This window comes from Thermobia domestica, chromosome 18 (genome assembly GCF_964235325.1).
Source record: "Thermobia domestica chromosome 18, izTheDome1.hap1.1, whole genome shotgun sequence".
Taxonomy (NCBI): domain Eukaryota; kingdom Metazoa; phylum Arthropoda; class Insecta; order Zygentoma; family Lepismatidae; genus Thermobia; species Thermobia domestica.
Window position 1 is genome coordinate 153,411,263 of NC_137471.1, and position 15,882 is coordinate 153,427,144.

A 15,882-nucleotide genomic window follows, 5' to 3' on the forward strand; every position below is an offset into this window, starting at 1 on the left:
GTTCACTTGGCGGGAGCAGGGTTCTTTGTGGTAGGGGAGGTAGAGTCCTTCCATTGTTTGGATTGTTGTTTTGTTTCTGGCTGTAATGGTGTATCCAACACTCGTCCATAGTGACGAATCGACAGAGAAAGTCGTCCACATCACGTTCTAATAGTTTCAAATTGTCCACGGATAGGAAGTACCGAGTGCGTTTTTGTTCTTGAGTCAGAAGACATTTGAAGATTTGAAAATTTCATTTTATTTGTAAAACGGGTAAAGGGATGAAAAACAAAAACACGTTAACTGACACCGGAAGGAAGTAGACATTTATTTGAGGGTATGCTTATCATGGTCGCCATCTTGAAGTTGGTCATCTCGACTTTTAAAATAGGAAGAGGGTCACGCAATGTTTCAAATCTTTGAATTTAAGTCATTAAAACCTAATGTACGCTAGTGAGAATGCCTTAGGCAGCTACTTATGAAAGGTATAATCAACTTGAAATCATTATCGACTACAGACAAAATGAAATGGTGATGAGGCGATCATAAATCTTAAGGAACTGATGGAAGATGGATGACATATTTTCGATTGGATTATTCGAGTTAGAAGACAAACCTTCATAAGCAGCCACCTATTCATTATGCACTACTAAAAGAATAGTATACATTCGGTTTTCCTGACTTGATTTTTTAAAAATAAAATCACGGGATTTTTCGCAGGAGAGGGCAAAGTTTGTCCTCTGGTTTTGTATTTTTAATATAGCTATAATAAGCACTGGCGCAAATTCCGGGGGATGAGGAGGACATGTCCCCCCAATCTTGGAACTGGGGGACTGTCCCGCCCATAATCCGATTTGAAATTTGTTTTTTGGACAGAAATGTGATAATTTGTTTCCGACAACCATAAAGGAAAGTGAGATGAATTTGATGTCCCCCCACCGTGGGACGTAAAACTTAACTTGATGTCCCCCCAGAATAAGCCTCTGCCAGCCTCCCATTGTTGAAGACAACTCTGCTTCCCTAATCCCCCACAGCATTGTTTTTCAACTTCATAAATATTTTGAACATCGCTCCAAAAAAAAAAAAAAAAAAAAAACTGTCTTACCCGTCTCCTTCAAAGTTGAAGAAGATTTGCGCCGCTGAAATAAGAGAAAGGATATGCATAGAAGTCGCACTGAGGCTGATTTATTTGATACCATCTCGGTATTTGCGGTAGTATCACATTACATAATCAGTAAGAACGCCAGGAACTTTTACTTAGTGGGGTGTTCAAAATAAAAGAGGGTATGCACCCAGTGTAGTGATATACCGTACATTTTTACACAAACTCAAAGAAAACAATATTTTTATGCCCAGGGGTGTATGTAAGGAAATTTGGGGTGTGTTGGGGGTTTGCACAATACTCCCTGGACGTAATATCTATTTCTACAACAGAAGTTGTAAAAAAAAAATAAACTACTGCAGCAATAAATTCAGAAAAGTTTTGCTTATACCTGGAAACTTAATACAAACTATTCATTTCCTTGTTAGGGAGAGGCCATACCCTCCCTTGTGGAGTCTATGGATTACTTGTATTGCAATATGCTGTTGTGAGCTTAACAGCTGAGTAGTAGAGCCATCTTAACGGTATAATAGCTCTTGGCTGGAGGCCCCGCAAGCATTGCAGGTTCCACGAGCATAATGGCATGTATTAATTACATGTATTAGGAGCAAAATTTAGTAATAGAGACCACAACACACTTGTTTGCTTAGGAACCTAATATGCTGTTAAAACAGCACTGGAAAATATATTAAACTGGACGGCAGGGTAGACGGCACTAGCGCGGGGCCCGATTGGGAGAAATCGGTCCAATCGGCTTAAGGCCGGCCCTGTTATTAACGCTATAATTATTGTACCAATAACTAATGACGCAATAATTATTGAGTCAATAACTAATAGTTATTACCATAATAATAATAGTTATTACCATCCTGAAAAGAAAGTTGATTAGTCTTCGCACGGCACAATTGCCAAAATCGAGTTGAGAAAAGTGCATGTTGGTACAACCAAAGACATTGGGAATATCTGAGAAACGGTCTCGAGTTGGTGAGTGGCCACTGATTACTGTTTAGTACCAAAATGTTCGCCAACCTCTTAGGTATTGATCAACCTGATATGATCTCTGTATGACATTTTGTTCCCGAGATATGGCTCCTTAAATCTGACGAAATCGGAACTTTTTTTTTTTGGTCAGTATGTCGAGAACGTAAGTCATAAAGTGATGATATTGGTGCTGATCAATACCTAAGAGAAAGGTAAATATTTTGGCACCAAATATCAACAGGTGGCCATTGGTTACTATTTGGTACCAAAATGTTTACCTTTCTCTTAAGTATTGATCTCCACCAATATGATCTATGACTTACGGTTCCCGAGATATGGCTCCTTATATCTTTGGAAATCGGAACATTTTTGGCCAGTATCTCGGGAACGGTAAGAGTGACGCAAAACATCCATTACTTTCTCAGATAGTTTCTGATTCTCTATCGAATGCAGGGATCAAAATTGAAAAAAATCGCAAATAACAGATACACATATGCACACACAGACAGACAGACAGACATTGAGAATTCAGTAACGAACTTTTTAAGATGGTTGAGGATACTTTCCTTACGGATTTTATCTGACGATCTGGTATTAAATGAGCAAATCAATTACAGAGTTCGTTGTAACGATGCTTGCGTCATGAATGTAGATATAGGTAAGAGGTTCCTGTACATTGTGGCTATACTAAAATATGAGAGTTGCTTTATTGATTTTACAATTGTAGAACCTCTTCAGCTCCATAGAGAACTAAGTTACAAAGGATTAAAAGTGCAGACCCTTTAGTAAGGGAACAGCTCCTCTCAGAGATCGAAACAGATCTTAAAAAGTTAATGCACCAAATCACTACGAACCGAATTAATAAAGGCAAAAAAAAAAAAAGATTATATCAGATGGTTCATAGAAATGTATATTATAGCAAATACGAAAAATGATCCCAAAGAAGAAAGAGAGTTTGACATAGTGTCAGTATTTAAATAAGAAGACCAAATAGATTCTGAAGTTATTGTGTAACTTTATTACCCACTTGCTAAAAGATCTTAGCACATATTCTTAGGTATCTTAGCAAACATATCACAGGACGAAGAAGTAATTGGAAAGTATCACGCGCAGTAAGTAAAGATTTGACCATAATTTTGTTTTTTCTCTATGGGCTAAACATTACAAATAACCGGGAATTAGATGGTGACTTGGTTAAAGAAGAAAGGTTTTATACGTCTTAGGGTAATTGAAAATTTTCAAGAAGCTTAATACAATTTATGAAACCGACATAGGTAAGATAGGAAGAGCTTAGCTAAATTCTTTCAGGACTTTTAATTATCCTTTAGCTATACTTTTGGAACACGTTGAGAAGAAAATCAAAGAAGTAAGATTGACCTAACATTCGAATATTAAGAGCCTGATTTACTAAAAATAATACAAAATTTACCATTTTTCTTCTGCTTGTTTTTCGTAAGTCAAAGGAGATAATGAAATGCAACATACCATAATCAGAGATAATGTTATTCAACAACAGAAAATATGTACCTGAAGAATTTTCAGTGTTGCCATTCATATAAAGTACAGAGTTGCCAGAATAACATTTCCCCCAAAATCTAAGTTACAGCAGGACTAGAGGAACGAACTCAACTGCATTTGATTACGTATCATGTCTTCGAATCCTGTGAACTACTACTTAAATAACATATTTTTTTAATTTTAATAATTGTATGTTAAAACCATTTTGTTCATTACAAATTAATATAAATATTATTTAAAAAGTAGTTACAGGGTTCCAAAACAACATAAAACGCAATCAAATGCAGTTGAGTTCGTTCCAGTGGTCGCTACCTTAACTTAGATTTTGGGGAAATGTTATTCTGGTAACACTGTAATTTCTATGGATGGCAACACTGAAAATTCTTCAGGTACATATTTTCTGTTTTAGAATAACATTAACTCTGATTATAGTATGTTGCATTTCATTATCTTCTTTCACTTCTGGTAAACAAGCAAAAGAAAAATGGTAAATTTTGTATTACTTTTATTAAGTCAGGCTCTTAAGAAATTGGCCGTATACTTGGTAGGAGATAATGTAAAATCATACAAGAAAATGTCATTATTCCCGCAATAGCATGTAAAGATATGGACATGGAAGCAAAATACAAAATAAAATAATAATAATTTAAGAATATGAATTCACGTATGCTTATAATATTTGTAAAGGTACATTCGTATTTACTGCGTCTAATATGTACTATTAACTGTGGTGTTTCGATGTTCCCTGATACCTTCCTCATTAAGTCTGGGCAACAACGTTCAACCCATCTCACTTCTTACAGTTTATCTTGCATTATTTTGTATGAACGGTAAACAGTGATGAAGTTCAAAAACTTGTTAGTATGATAATGTAACTCATATGAACTAGAATCCTTCTCTCTTAGTGGCTTTTCAGATTATTATTTTCCGTGACGAATTTATGCAGAATATTTTTTATAAAGACTTGTAATTTTATGCTAGTTGATAGAAATCTTGCTTACGACAAACAAATACATCGTGAACTTGTGATTAGTATTTAATCACAAAACTACGATTAAATATTAATGGTTATTAACTTGCCATGGAATTTTCAAAGCATATATTTTTATATGTATATTTTATAGTAAATACTAGTCAAATTATCACGAAGTATCAACTCTAAGTCTCTTCTGCTTCTAAAGTGTTTTAGATGTACATTGTAGTCACACTCGCGTTATTACTGTTACAGTGACTTTTAAAATTTAGATATTTGATACTCTACCGTGTTTAGGTAGCAACACTGAATAATGATTAATAAAGCTAGTACTTTAAGCTTTTAATAAAACGTGATCAATGTATTGGCCAGCTGTCTCGATACATACCACAAGATTTTTTTTTTTTATTTTTTTTTTTGTGAGCATATCAAGATCCACGCTGATACAAGCGTTGTTGCAAATTACGGACACTGTTAATTTTTACCTGATATACACCTTGTACAATGGCCATTTTGTTTCCCTACAATACCTATTACGTCAGGGAAATTGAGGCCTGGGAATCACGGTGCCAGTCTACCTATCCAGTGGCAAGAGAACTGTTCATCCAGCCACTGCTGGACATGTACATCGTAGTGCGGAGATACATTATTATGCTGAAAGTACGTAAGGATCGTATCTTCTGGTACAGAACTAATGTGAAAACCTCCTTGCATAACAGGTTCGTAAACCAGTCGTCAATCAGTGTGCCTTTTGGGAACGCGAGACCTACGAATCGTATCCTTTAATTACCGCATCACACCCCTGGATTCTCCTTTCAAATCAGTTATTTTCAAGAACATCTGCTTCGAAGAATGTTGCCAAATATGGCCTTGCTTTGTGAAACTAAGTAAAGTGCGAGGTATGTCACTTCGATTGTTTGTTGAGAACGTGATATTGAAGCCAACAAAGCAACATGTCACCGTGAATTATTTCTAGTTTGTATAGCTTCAAAATTTGAGTTTCTTGCGTTATTAGAAATTATAGCGTACTACTTTTCCGATTACAAGCTAGTTACTAAAACTCTTGTTTTCAAATTGATGTGTTTTCTGTACAAGGTAATGTGATACAGTTGCTGACCATATTCTAAGATCGAATAAAATGTTGGTTTGAATTGAACAATAATTTAATGAAAGCTATTTCAGCATTTTAAATAAAGTAAACATTGAACGGACTTTCAGCGGAAAATGTCCAGACAAGTACATCTATCTAACTATCCAGAAAATATGAAGGAATAATTAAGTGGTTTAGTATTCATTCTTCATTGCGGACCAGCTTTTCTTCATGCAATAGAACGTATTTTTTTGTCGTGACGCTTTATCCCAAAATCCTGAATAATATTATTGCAGATGACCAAACATGATACCAATTGTGGAAAGATAAAGGCGTTATAAATAATAAATGCATAGAATACATTGACGTACTGCTGACAACGTTTTCTTTCTCAAGTAAATTTACGAATCAAATTCACATTAGTGCTACAGTGCATTTTGTGCTGTTCTTTCGTCTATTTCTAAACTTCATATTTGTACTTTTGTGGAAAGCATATAAAATTAGTTGGCATTTTTTAAAGCAATTTGTGCGCGAAATGTCTCAATATTTTTTGGTTATTCTTTTTGATATAAAGGAGTTTTTTTAAAAAAATAATACCATTATTTGCGATTTATGACCGACTCACGTCTGATTTACTGGTGATTTTAGATATATTGTTTTTTCGCAGTAGTACCTCATTCGTCAGCTATTAGAAAGTATTACGTTCGTGGTTAAAGTGGGGTAGTTTCTTCTCCATTTGCATTTTGGTTGTAAATCAGCAAACGTCAAAAGCATGACAAACATGTGAATTATTCCGAAATCATTGAATCCCGACTCTCGGTTCATAGGGACAGATTTGTTAGAAATTAGTTGTAGAATAACCCCTTTCAAGAAATAGGTCGAATTACCAGTCACTTTGTATGTATAAGGGACAATATTCCTCCTAGGGGGAATTGGTTCGTATGATGGATGCGAAAATATGTAATATTCTTTCTTATGTTAGGATTCAAATAAGGAGCTTAGAGTGGAGGCTTGTAATTAATACGGAAGTACGGTAATCCGTAGTGTAACATTGTTAATGTTAATGATCTGACTACTATTATACACATAATGTAAATAATTAAACTTTTTTTAAAAGTAGGTTATTTATACGGGCTTTCCAGAAACCTCTCAGTTGACCTTTTCTAGTTTTGTACCGTTCAATCGTTAGTGCGTATCAATTAAATATCGTTAGTGCGATCTTTCGAAAGTGATATTCGTGATCTTAATATACTTCTGTTTATTTATTCCTTATGATAGGTGCTACTGCAGTAATAGCTGATAGCCAAAAGGAGGAAATGGAAAGCACTGAGGACACCGATTCATCAGATGACAGCATCTCTTCCGAAGTTCTAGATCATTTGTTTTTATGTGAAAAGTGTCATGATTGTCTAAATGTTGATGAATTCAACATAAACACATGCATAGAAGCTACGAAGAGTGTGTCGGTCGTTCCTAATGAGAAATCGTCATTATCTGTAGAAGCAGATCGCTCAGTATCATCATCATCTGCGTCTACATTCTTAGATTCTAATGATGGTGTTTCTTTAATGAGTAAATCGTTGACATTTAAATGCCCAAACTTATATCAATATGTACGACAGTTTTTGTTGGAAAATGGATTTGTGAAGAAAAACAGAGAGGCTCGTTCTCTTGCATTTAAATTTCTTGCTGGTCTGAGCAGATGGAACGGCGTCTCTATAGAATCAATGGGAACGACTACGAAACCAACAACAGAAACTTGTAATAAAGAAAACAATGGTGAAACTAGCAATAGTACAAAGCCTATTGGCGTAAGCTGCCAGACTCTTACAACAGGAGAAGTCTTATCTTTTAACCTATACCATTCAGAAGACAGCAATAATCAAAGAATTTTATATCCGAGGCATAATTCACATTAATCTGACTTCATAAAAATCGTTTGTTGAGGTCTAAATAAATGCACATTCAGTACGTCACATTGTAGAAACGAGCATTTGCCCGTAAAACGAATGTACTCCTTGCGTAGCTTCTAACGAGACTCTTGTTCTATTCCAAAGACTGAAGTATAAATAATATTAATATTAGTTTAAAATGTGATAAAATTCATTTTACATTTTCGAGATGATTCTACTGACGAAGAAAGGAAAGAAGCAATGTGAAGAGAAGTCGAAATCCGATTCGTTTCTATGTTACAAGCTTCCAAGACATGTTTTGGGAAATGTAAAACAAGCTTTGATGCTACATAGCACAAACACTACTGGCTCCAGAGAAAGCGGCGTGCGAAATTTCAGAGCCAGTCGTGCTTTAATTAGCTAATAATGTTCAATTTAACATCTCATAGATACTACTCAAAGCGTATGCAAGAGGATCCCGCAAATCTTTAATAATCTTCCGGCGAAGATATACTATTATCAAATCTCTTGTAGAGTACAATGTTATCTCTTTGGATTTTGGTATCTCAAAGGTGACTACGTACTTTGTCTAAAGTCATTAGTGGTCTGCTGTGTAGTCTCGAAGGTTTTCACGTGTGCTGTAAACCCTGTAGCTCCGAAACAAAACTGGTTCAGATATTTCTTCAACCAACTTATTTTAGGCGCATTTTCATTGACTAGAAACACTTCTCAAATATTGTAGTAACAGTAAACGAAAATGATGTAAATGTAAATATTTAAATTGGGTTGTATTCTTTAAGCAGTGATATGAGAAAGATGGTATATAAATAGCGGGACAGACTGATTTTATATGAATAGAGATAAACTTATTTTTATACAAAGAATTTCTGCAAAGAGTTGCTTGTATATTAATGATTATAGCTTCTTTATGTACTGAGTGATATTTTGTTAAACTTTAAAATAAATAAAATAAAGAAGAAAATAAATGTATTTCGTGTCTTTCTTTGATCGAACTGTAGTGCTTTTCTTGACGTTTAGCCAATTTTGTTTGAGTATTAAGTATTAAAGCATTATGAAGATTGCTTTTAGGATAGATATAATTGTAGAATAATCCTAAAGATAGCTTTTAAGATAAATATAATTGTATAAAAGACAAATGTTGAATCAATACATAAGTGTATGCATTCATTCTTTGGAGGTAATGCCACTCAACCACTTAGACTAAAAATGTGAAGCTACATTCACCATTGAGATCAAGACAATTTGAACCTTTTGCAATCGGTAATAGTCAATTAATATTTCGCCTAAGTACATATAAGCAATGGTGAAGCGTACTATAAAGCTCTGAGGCCGAGCCTACCCAGCTTTCTACCATATATTTTCTGTGTCTTTGATTTGTTATAAAATAAAGTGAATACTTCATTTCGGTTTTTCCGGTAACAAAATATTAGGTTGGAAACATTCGGAGACCCTTCCGTCTGAGCCTCACCAGCTCGTTAGACAGGTTTGCAGGCTATGCTGCTCAGTGAGCGAAGCTATTATCGCTGTGGATTGCACGCATTGTTGGGAAGGTGCCAACACTGGCCTCTGGCAGTTTAGTTTTAGCGTTCAAGGCATCTTTCAGTGCTAATATGCTATAAAATGATTTCATTAACACAGAGTAAGAAATTTTTGTGGAAAATTATGCAATTCTATTAGTGATAACTTGTTTAATTTAGGTATATACTCTCAGAAGTTATTCAGAGTAGCTGTTTTTTTCTTTTTCCTACATGGGGCCTGGACCATAATAGTTTGTAGAATACACTAACATATGTATAAATTTACTAAACGCTACTGTACAGGATAAAATAATATTTGTGTGCAATTTTAGTTAAGTTTTCCATTTCATAGAGTCAGCGGGATATTTAAGATTTTGTTTCGGTGGAGCTTTGCTTGTTTCGGGAGGAGCTTTGCTAACTTTATTCCTGGAAATGTGAAAGTTCTGCAGTATATATAAATAGAGATTCAATAAGAATAACTGTAATGATGTACTTTCTTTTTCTCTCCGTCCATTTTCAAATATGCAGGAAACTAAAATAGCTAGTGAGGAGGAAATTCCCGTTACCCCCTGCAAACCCCAGAATGAAGAAAATATTAAGTGTACTTCAAAATATTTTTAGTGGAGCTAAATGCGAATATTCCACTAATACATATTGCGTAGCATGTAAATATATGCTCAATAACAATAACAATAATAATAATAGACTACTTTCCATCTACTTTTGCTTATATAAATATTCATTCCTTCTTGTCAAACAAAAAACTGCTATATATACACGCAAACAAATTTAACTCTAAACAGTGTTAGAAATACAGCTAAGAATGTTCTTCAAAATAAATAGATTTGGTAGTTTCTTTTGTCTAAGAAAAATATACTTCTGACTTTAATTTTAAACATTTTATGATACAGTAATATTATTTGTGTTATTAGTGTATCAGGCCTACCCTACATATCGGATTACGCTTCGCCACTGCATGTAAGTCGAAGGATGATATGAAAGAAAAACCTATCCTAAATTGATCAAATAAGATTAAAGTTAATTCTCCTAAAAGTATAAGTTGTTGGAGAAAATAATTTCTTGCATGTCAGCAAGTCTCCACATGTTGTGATAAACTATTGAAAGTTATCAAAATAATGCAAATACCCGTGTATGGAACAAATAATCTATGTAACTTAGTAGGGGAGGCGGGGGCTTAATGGACTCCTTAAGGTTAAAATTGAAATAGCAACCTTGCTATGAATTAAAAGTCGATGATTTTGCAATATAATATTTTTTATTCTTTCTCTTATCAATGTAAAGAGGTGTAAGTCGTAAAAGTTTTACCAAACAAGTTGTATATGCAAATAAATTGACCTATAGTGAATGACCGTTTCACCCCACTCACCTGGGTAAAATGGCTCCATCCTTAGAACATATACATATTAACCATAATTATGTTCTGATTCGACAAAGAAATGGTAGTTTTCTTATTCCTTGAAAATGTTAATGAAACAATTAGTTGTGCAACTATAAAACAATGAGTGAAAAACTATGAAAACGAAAATAATAGTAAAACTAAATGGAAAAGAAAATACCAAGTGAAATACTGGGCTATCAAAAAAATCGAGACTAGGTCTCTAATATGCCAACAGATGACAGAACAATGCCAAACCTTGGGTCACAGGGAGCACTGACTTTCATACATCAGTGGACTAAGAGAGAGTTTATTGTTGCATCGATTGTGCATTCCGTGGATGCGTCACCCCCTTTGCGATTTCAACATGAACGACAAGCTTAAGTGGCATGGGCGTTTCCGGATTGGAAGAATATCAATGGAAGACGAAGAAAGATCAGGGAGCCATTACGGTCTCGTGTACAATTTTAAGGGGCCATTTTGCACCAATCCCAATATAACTTTTAAAAACCCTTTATCTGCTATCCGCCATCTTTCACAAGGAAATCATACCTGATGTTTGATGGCCAAACCTTTCTCACTATCAATGTGTGTAATATGTTTTATTCAAGTAATTACTTTTTTCACCAACTGGTAGAATATTCACTACATACCTTATATTGACGTACCATGAAAATGGTTTTCTCCACTTATTTCACATTCTATTGAAGGTAGCGACGGTTCCCTTTCGCAACACTTCACGCCACCCTAACTACGGCTTGTGCAGTAGTACCAGTTCTCTGTCATCAGAGAAACACCATTATATACTGGGGAGACCACTGGGGGTCATTATGCCCCCACTTCCCCTATCACTGAACATTCGTACGCTGACACCGTCTTATGTTAATAATATATGGAGTAATAGCCTAGTGAGTAGCACATGAAGTGATGTGGTATGGGGTGCAATAGGCCAAACGATTGTTCCAAATGAGGAGACCTCTTCTGTTTGAAAAAGAGATGAGTTACGTTTCACGGGGTAAAACTACGGGCGACTTCCAAACTATGCGAATTGAATAGTCGAACTTGATCAATAATTATTTGTTTGCAATAGAAGAATAAAATCAAAGATAGAACATGTTCCTTGAACCATGATCCACATAAAAAAAAGCCATAACTCGCAATCTCTTACTGTCTCTTTTCCTGTGGGAATTATTATTGGAATCACAGGTGCTAATTGATGTACAGGGTGTCCCAGAATTCTTTCCATGATTACAAGCACTTATAAGGCAGAAAATATGACAAATAGACAGGTAGTGATGGGTAAATTCCCAGGAAGATATTTTTTGGGGGGAAGATTTCCAAAATGGGAATTTATCCGGGAATTTATGTACAATCACAAAGAAAATTGCATTCTACTACTATATTATGATTTCAAAGTTAAATTCGCTTTTTATCGCAGTATATTATTACAGTTGTCTCCAGAGGATTCTTTAAAATGTATATTCTGAACGGTACTGTTACTTTATTAATATTTTATTATATTTAGAGAGTACGCATAAATGCGTATTTACTAACAATATGTTATATGAAAGTAAATATGTGGAAAAAATGGTATAGTAAGTCCACATATTTTTACACCGCTAAAAAGTTTAAATTTATAAGTAAGTGGATTTTCTAAATTTCACTCTACTACTGATATTTCAAACATATTAACTTTTTACACGTTATAAATAAATTACATTGGGTAACTGCCAGAAGATTCATGTCTCACCAATTTATCAACATTTGTACATACATATTTATGTTCACAAAATTTGCAAGATACTGAACTATCTTTATAATTTACCACATAATATTACCACACACGACCTTTCTTCCTACCTATTTCTCGAAATTCCATGCATTAATTCACATGCAAAAGAAGTCCGAGTACCTCTTCAGAAATTCAGTCAAAGACAAGAGAAAGACCGACGTGTATTACTAACGATGGTTCGGGGTGTATTAATTGTACTTCATCTCTATTTCTACATAATTTCCACATTACTTTACAAACTGGTTCCTTTTCATCATTTGCAAATTAGTTCTTTGCTACATTTTAGTGCAAATGGAAATGGAACTGAGGGAGAGATGTTCTAATATACCTCTCCCTCAACATATGATTAGTTATATAAAGTACAGTCAACGAATTTTATTTTTTTTAACCTCCAAATTATTTAAAGCCAAGAAGTAAATCATAACAAAAAGGAAGTAAAGTAATTAGTCATACGGCTCTTATAATTTGGAAGATAAAATAGAGAAACAAAAATAAATTCCTTCCCGGAAATTTGTATGCCAGAGAAAAAACCCGGGAATATTCTCATTTTTTTATTTTCCTTCCCACCGGGAATATTCACACTGCGCATCACTAATCGTGAATGCATGTAACATATCCAAGTTTTTATATACACAATTAAAACTTTTTACATTTGATCCTTTCGGTGCCCAAAGGATACCCAGGCGATATTCCAATTCCACTCATGTGTTGGTCAACATTACGTGAGAGATGGATGTTACGACTTCAGTAATTCTATGCCGTAATGCTGCGATGACGTTCTCTGCTGTTTGGTAAACCTAGTCCTTGACATAACCCTAAAGAAGAAATCCAGTGCTGTTATGATCGGTGATCGCGGAGGCCAGTTTATGGGATCATCACGCCCAATCCATCTTCCAGGAAATATTGTATCCAAATAGGGACGGACATCTAACACCCAACAAGGTGCGCACCAATTTGTTGGAAAATTAAGTCCGGAATGTCCTGAATCTGTGGGACAACAACTAACTGGAAGATATCAAGATAGGTGTTGGCTGTGGTCGTCTTTTCACTGAAGAAAAAAGTCCTATGATTTTATTGTGCATAAGATCGCACCACACTTTCAGTTTAGAGCTGTCTCAGACGGTTTCAAACTCAACGTGGGGATTCTCGGACCCTCAGATCCTAGCATTGTGTCGGTTGACAACACCATTCAAATTAAATCTGTGAACTTTGTGGTGGACAAACACCGTGTGCGTGGGTTTTCACGGGGTTCTCTCGTTTCCTCCCACTTTCTTCATTTCATTCATTACTCATCATCACCGTCTCCTTTAGCCTAACCGGCATAACCGTGGGACGTAAAACTCAAAGATTTCATTTCATTTCATTTTTCAAATTAAATCTGAGAAAAGGACACGTTTCAGATAGTCAACATCTTCCTTAATCTCAGACAGCATGGCAACAGGAAAGTCATAACGAGCACTGTAATCCGTCTGTTGTAGAGCTTGCACGATCTGGACTTTGTACGCACGGAAAAGATGTTTATGTAAGATGCGGCGAACTGATGTCTAAGGACTGCAACTCACGTGAGACTCTGCGGACTGACTTGTTGGGACTTCTCACGAAGGCACCTCTCACTCTCTGAATTACGTAAGCCTTAGGTCAAGGCTTGCCTGTTCTAGGGAGATCACTGACGCTGCCTTTTGTTTAAACTTAGCATACCTCATCTTGATGCTCTTAACATCTGGTGGCTGTCTATGGTATGCCGTCTGGAATTGTCTCTGGTCTTTTCTTGGTGGATGTGTATCGTGGTATCAGAGGATACATTGGACTTTCCCCTGGTTTGAGTACTTGTTTCTGCAAATGGTGTCAGATTTCGCTGTTACATCACTGGACCCTGTAACAGACAATTAGTAAATATGTGCACAAAAACTTGAACATGTTACATGGAATTTAAGTTATATGTATTTGTCTATGTGTCATATTTTATGCCTTATGAATGTTTGTAATCAAAGAAAGAATTCTCGGACATCCTATATATCCCTTCAGGTTACAACAGAGGAATAAAATCAGAGGTGAAACTGCTGCGGTCTGAACCCGTATAAAAAAAATACCGCTATCTATTTTTGTTTTGTCCATTATGCGGTCAGTATTCTAACCGAAAAATCGTAGTTTTTCACACTTTCGGTATGAGTAGATAGATACTATAAAAGTCTAGACAAAACTCATTCCTGGGATGAATCTGAGTCTGGAAACTTAATTTCTTCATATCTTAACGTTTTGTCTCTGTTGAAATAAGAACTGAAACCGGGAGTACTAGTAAATTAAGCGGTTTCAGTAAAATGGCGAAGCTGGAGATACTGAATCGATTTGTAAAAAAAAAAAAAAAAAAAAAAAAAAAAAAAAAAAAAAACTTGATACATATTATCGTTGTGGCTCTATGGTGAAAAATGTTAAAACTAGAAACGGTTGATTTCTACTACTTCCAGTTTGAATCTATTCTTCGGACGATGAATCAATTGCATAAAATCACTTCTCGATATATCATACCGTTTTTGCTTATTGAACAGTGGCGGCCTCTGAGGCAGTGACGCCGTGACATGTCACTACCTTGAGAGGTAGAAGATTCAGAATATTAAAAGAAAGCGAGTTAAATTTCATAACTGCTTCTGAATTTCTTCCTTTTTTCTGCCCGCTGCCGTATCTCTTTAGTCGCAAGACCTAGCGCGAAAGACCTGGCGGTGGCAACTCTGCTTCGGTGACTGTCACCAGGCCCTTGCTTCTGAATGCTGCTTGGCATAGTGGTATCACCATATACGCGTCCTATCAGCTGTGTACGGGAAAGGCTTTCCATTGCTTCTAGCTCGTGACAACAAAAGCTTGTCACGCAGAATCCGAAAGCAGCCGATATTTCACGATCTCATATATACTGCTTGGGGGTTGCCGCGGGTTTCTCGCACCAGGTGGAATTTTCAGTCTCGTGGTGTAAATACAGTTTACGAGTTTCGGAAAGATCTAATTGATGTTATGTTAGCAATAGAAAACTGTGAAGATATAACAGTACAAACCACCTTAACTCAAGCTTCCGCGTACAAGCTATTATTAAATGAAGAAAATTTCGTATTTTGGTTGACTTTTTTCCACAAGATTATGCCACACGTAGAAATTATTTTCAGCAGACTACAGAAGAAATGTACTGATCCTGTCAAAGTGCGAGAACATCTGCATAATTTTGAACTTGGTATGCAGTCAGCCAGAGAACAAATTGACAACATTATTCAGGAAGTAGAAACAGAATTAGAAACAGCAAGAGACGGACCATGTGCAAAAATATGGCGAAGTGAGGCATTCTATAACGACAAAAAAAGACAAGCATTAGAAGTTTGTCATGCAATCCTAGTGGAGCTCAAATCTAGATTTCACTTCACTGAGCACCTTCTAGCTACGAGATTATTTGCTGTACAAAAATTTGACAATTACAAAAAGGAGTTCCCAGATAATTATCTCAGTGAGATGGTTAAAAAATATCCCTTCTTCGAGGAAAAGAAATTAAAAAGCGAACTTCAAGTATGCTATTCGAGACGCGAACTGAGAACGGTGTCTGGCGCGGTGTCACTCTTAAATGTTCATTATAGACGATGAATT

The 15,882-nt window shown here is 35.6% G+C and overlaps 1 protein-coding gene across 4 annotated transcripts in view; it reads left to right on the plus strand.

Annotated features, from left to right (window-relative positions):
* LOC145674781 (uncharacterized) overlaps positions 1 to 8,514 on the plus strand; it is a 60,068-nt gene extending 51,554 nt beyond the window's left edge. For all 4 annotated transcript variants that reach the window (XM_081744987.1, XM_081744988.1, XM_081744985.1 and 1 more), the window contains one exon: positions 6,922 to 8,514. In XM_081744987.1, the coding sequence (XP_081601113.1) occupies positions 6,922 to 7,562 (641 nt within the window). In that variant the 3' untranslated portion in view covers positions 7,563 to 8,514. The remainder of the gene's footprint in view (positions 1 to 6,921) is intronic.
* The last annotated feature ends 7,368 nt before the right edge of the window (positions 8,515 to 15,882 follow it).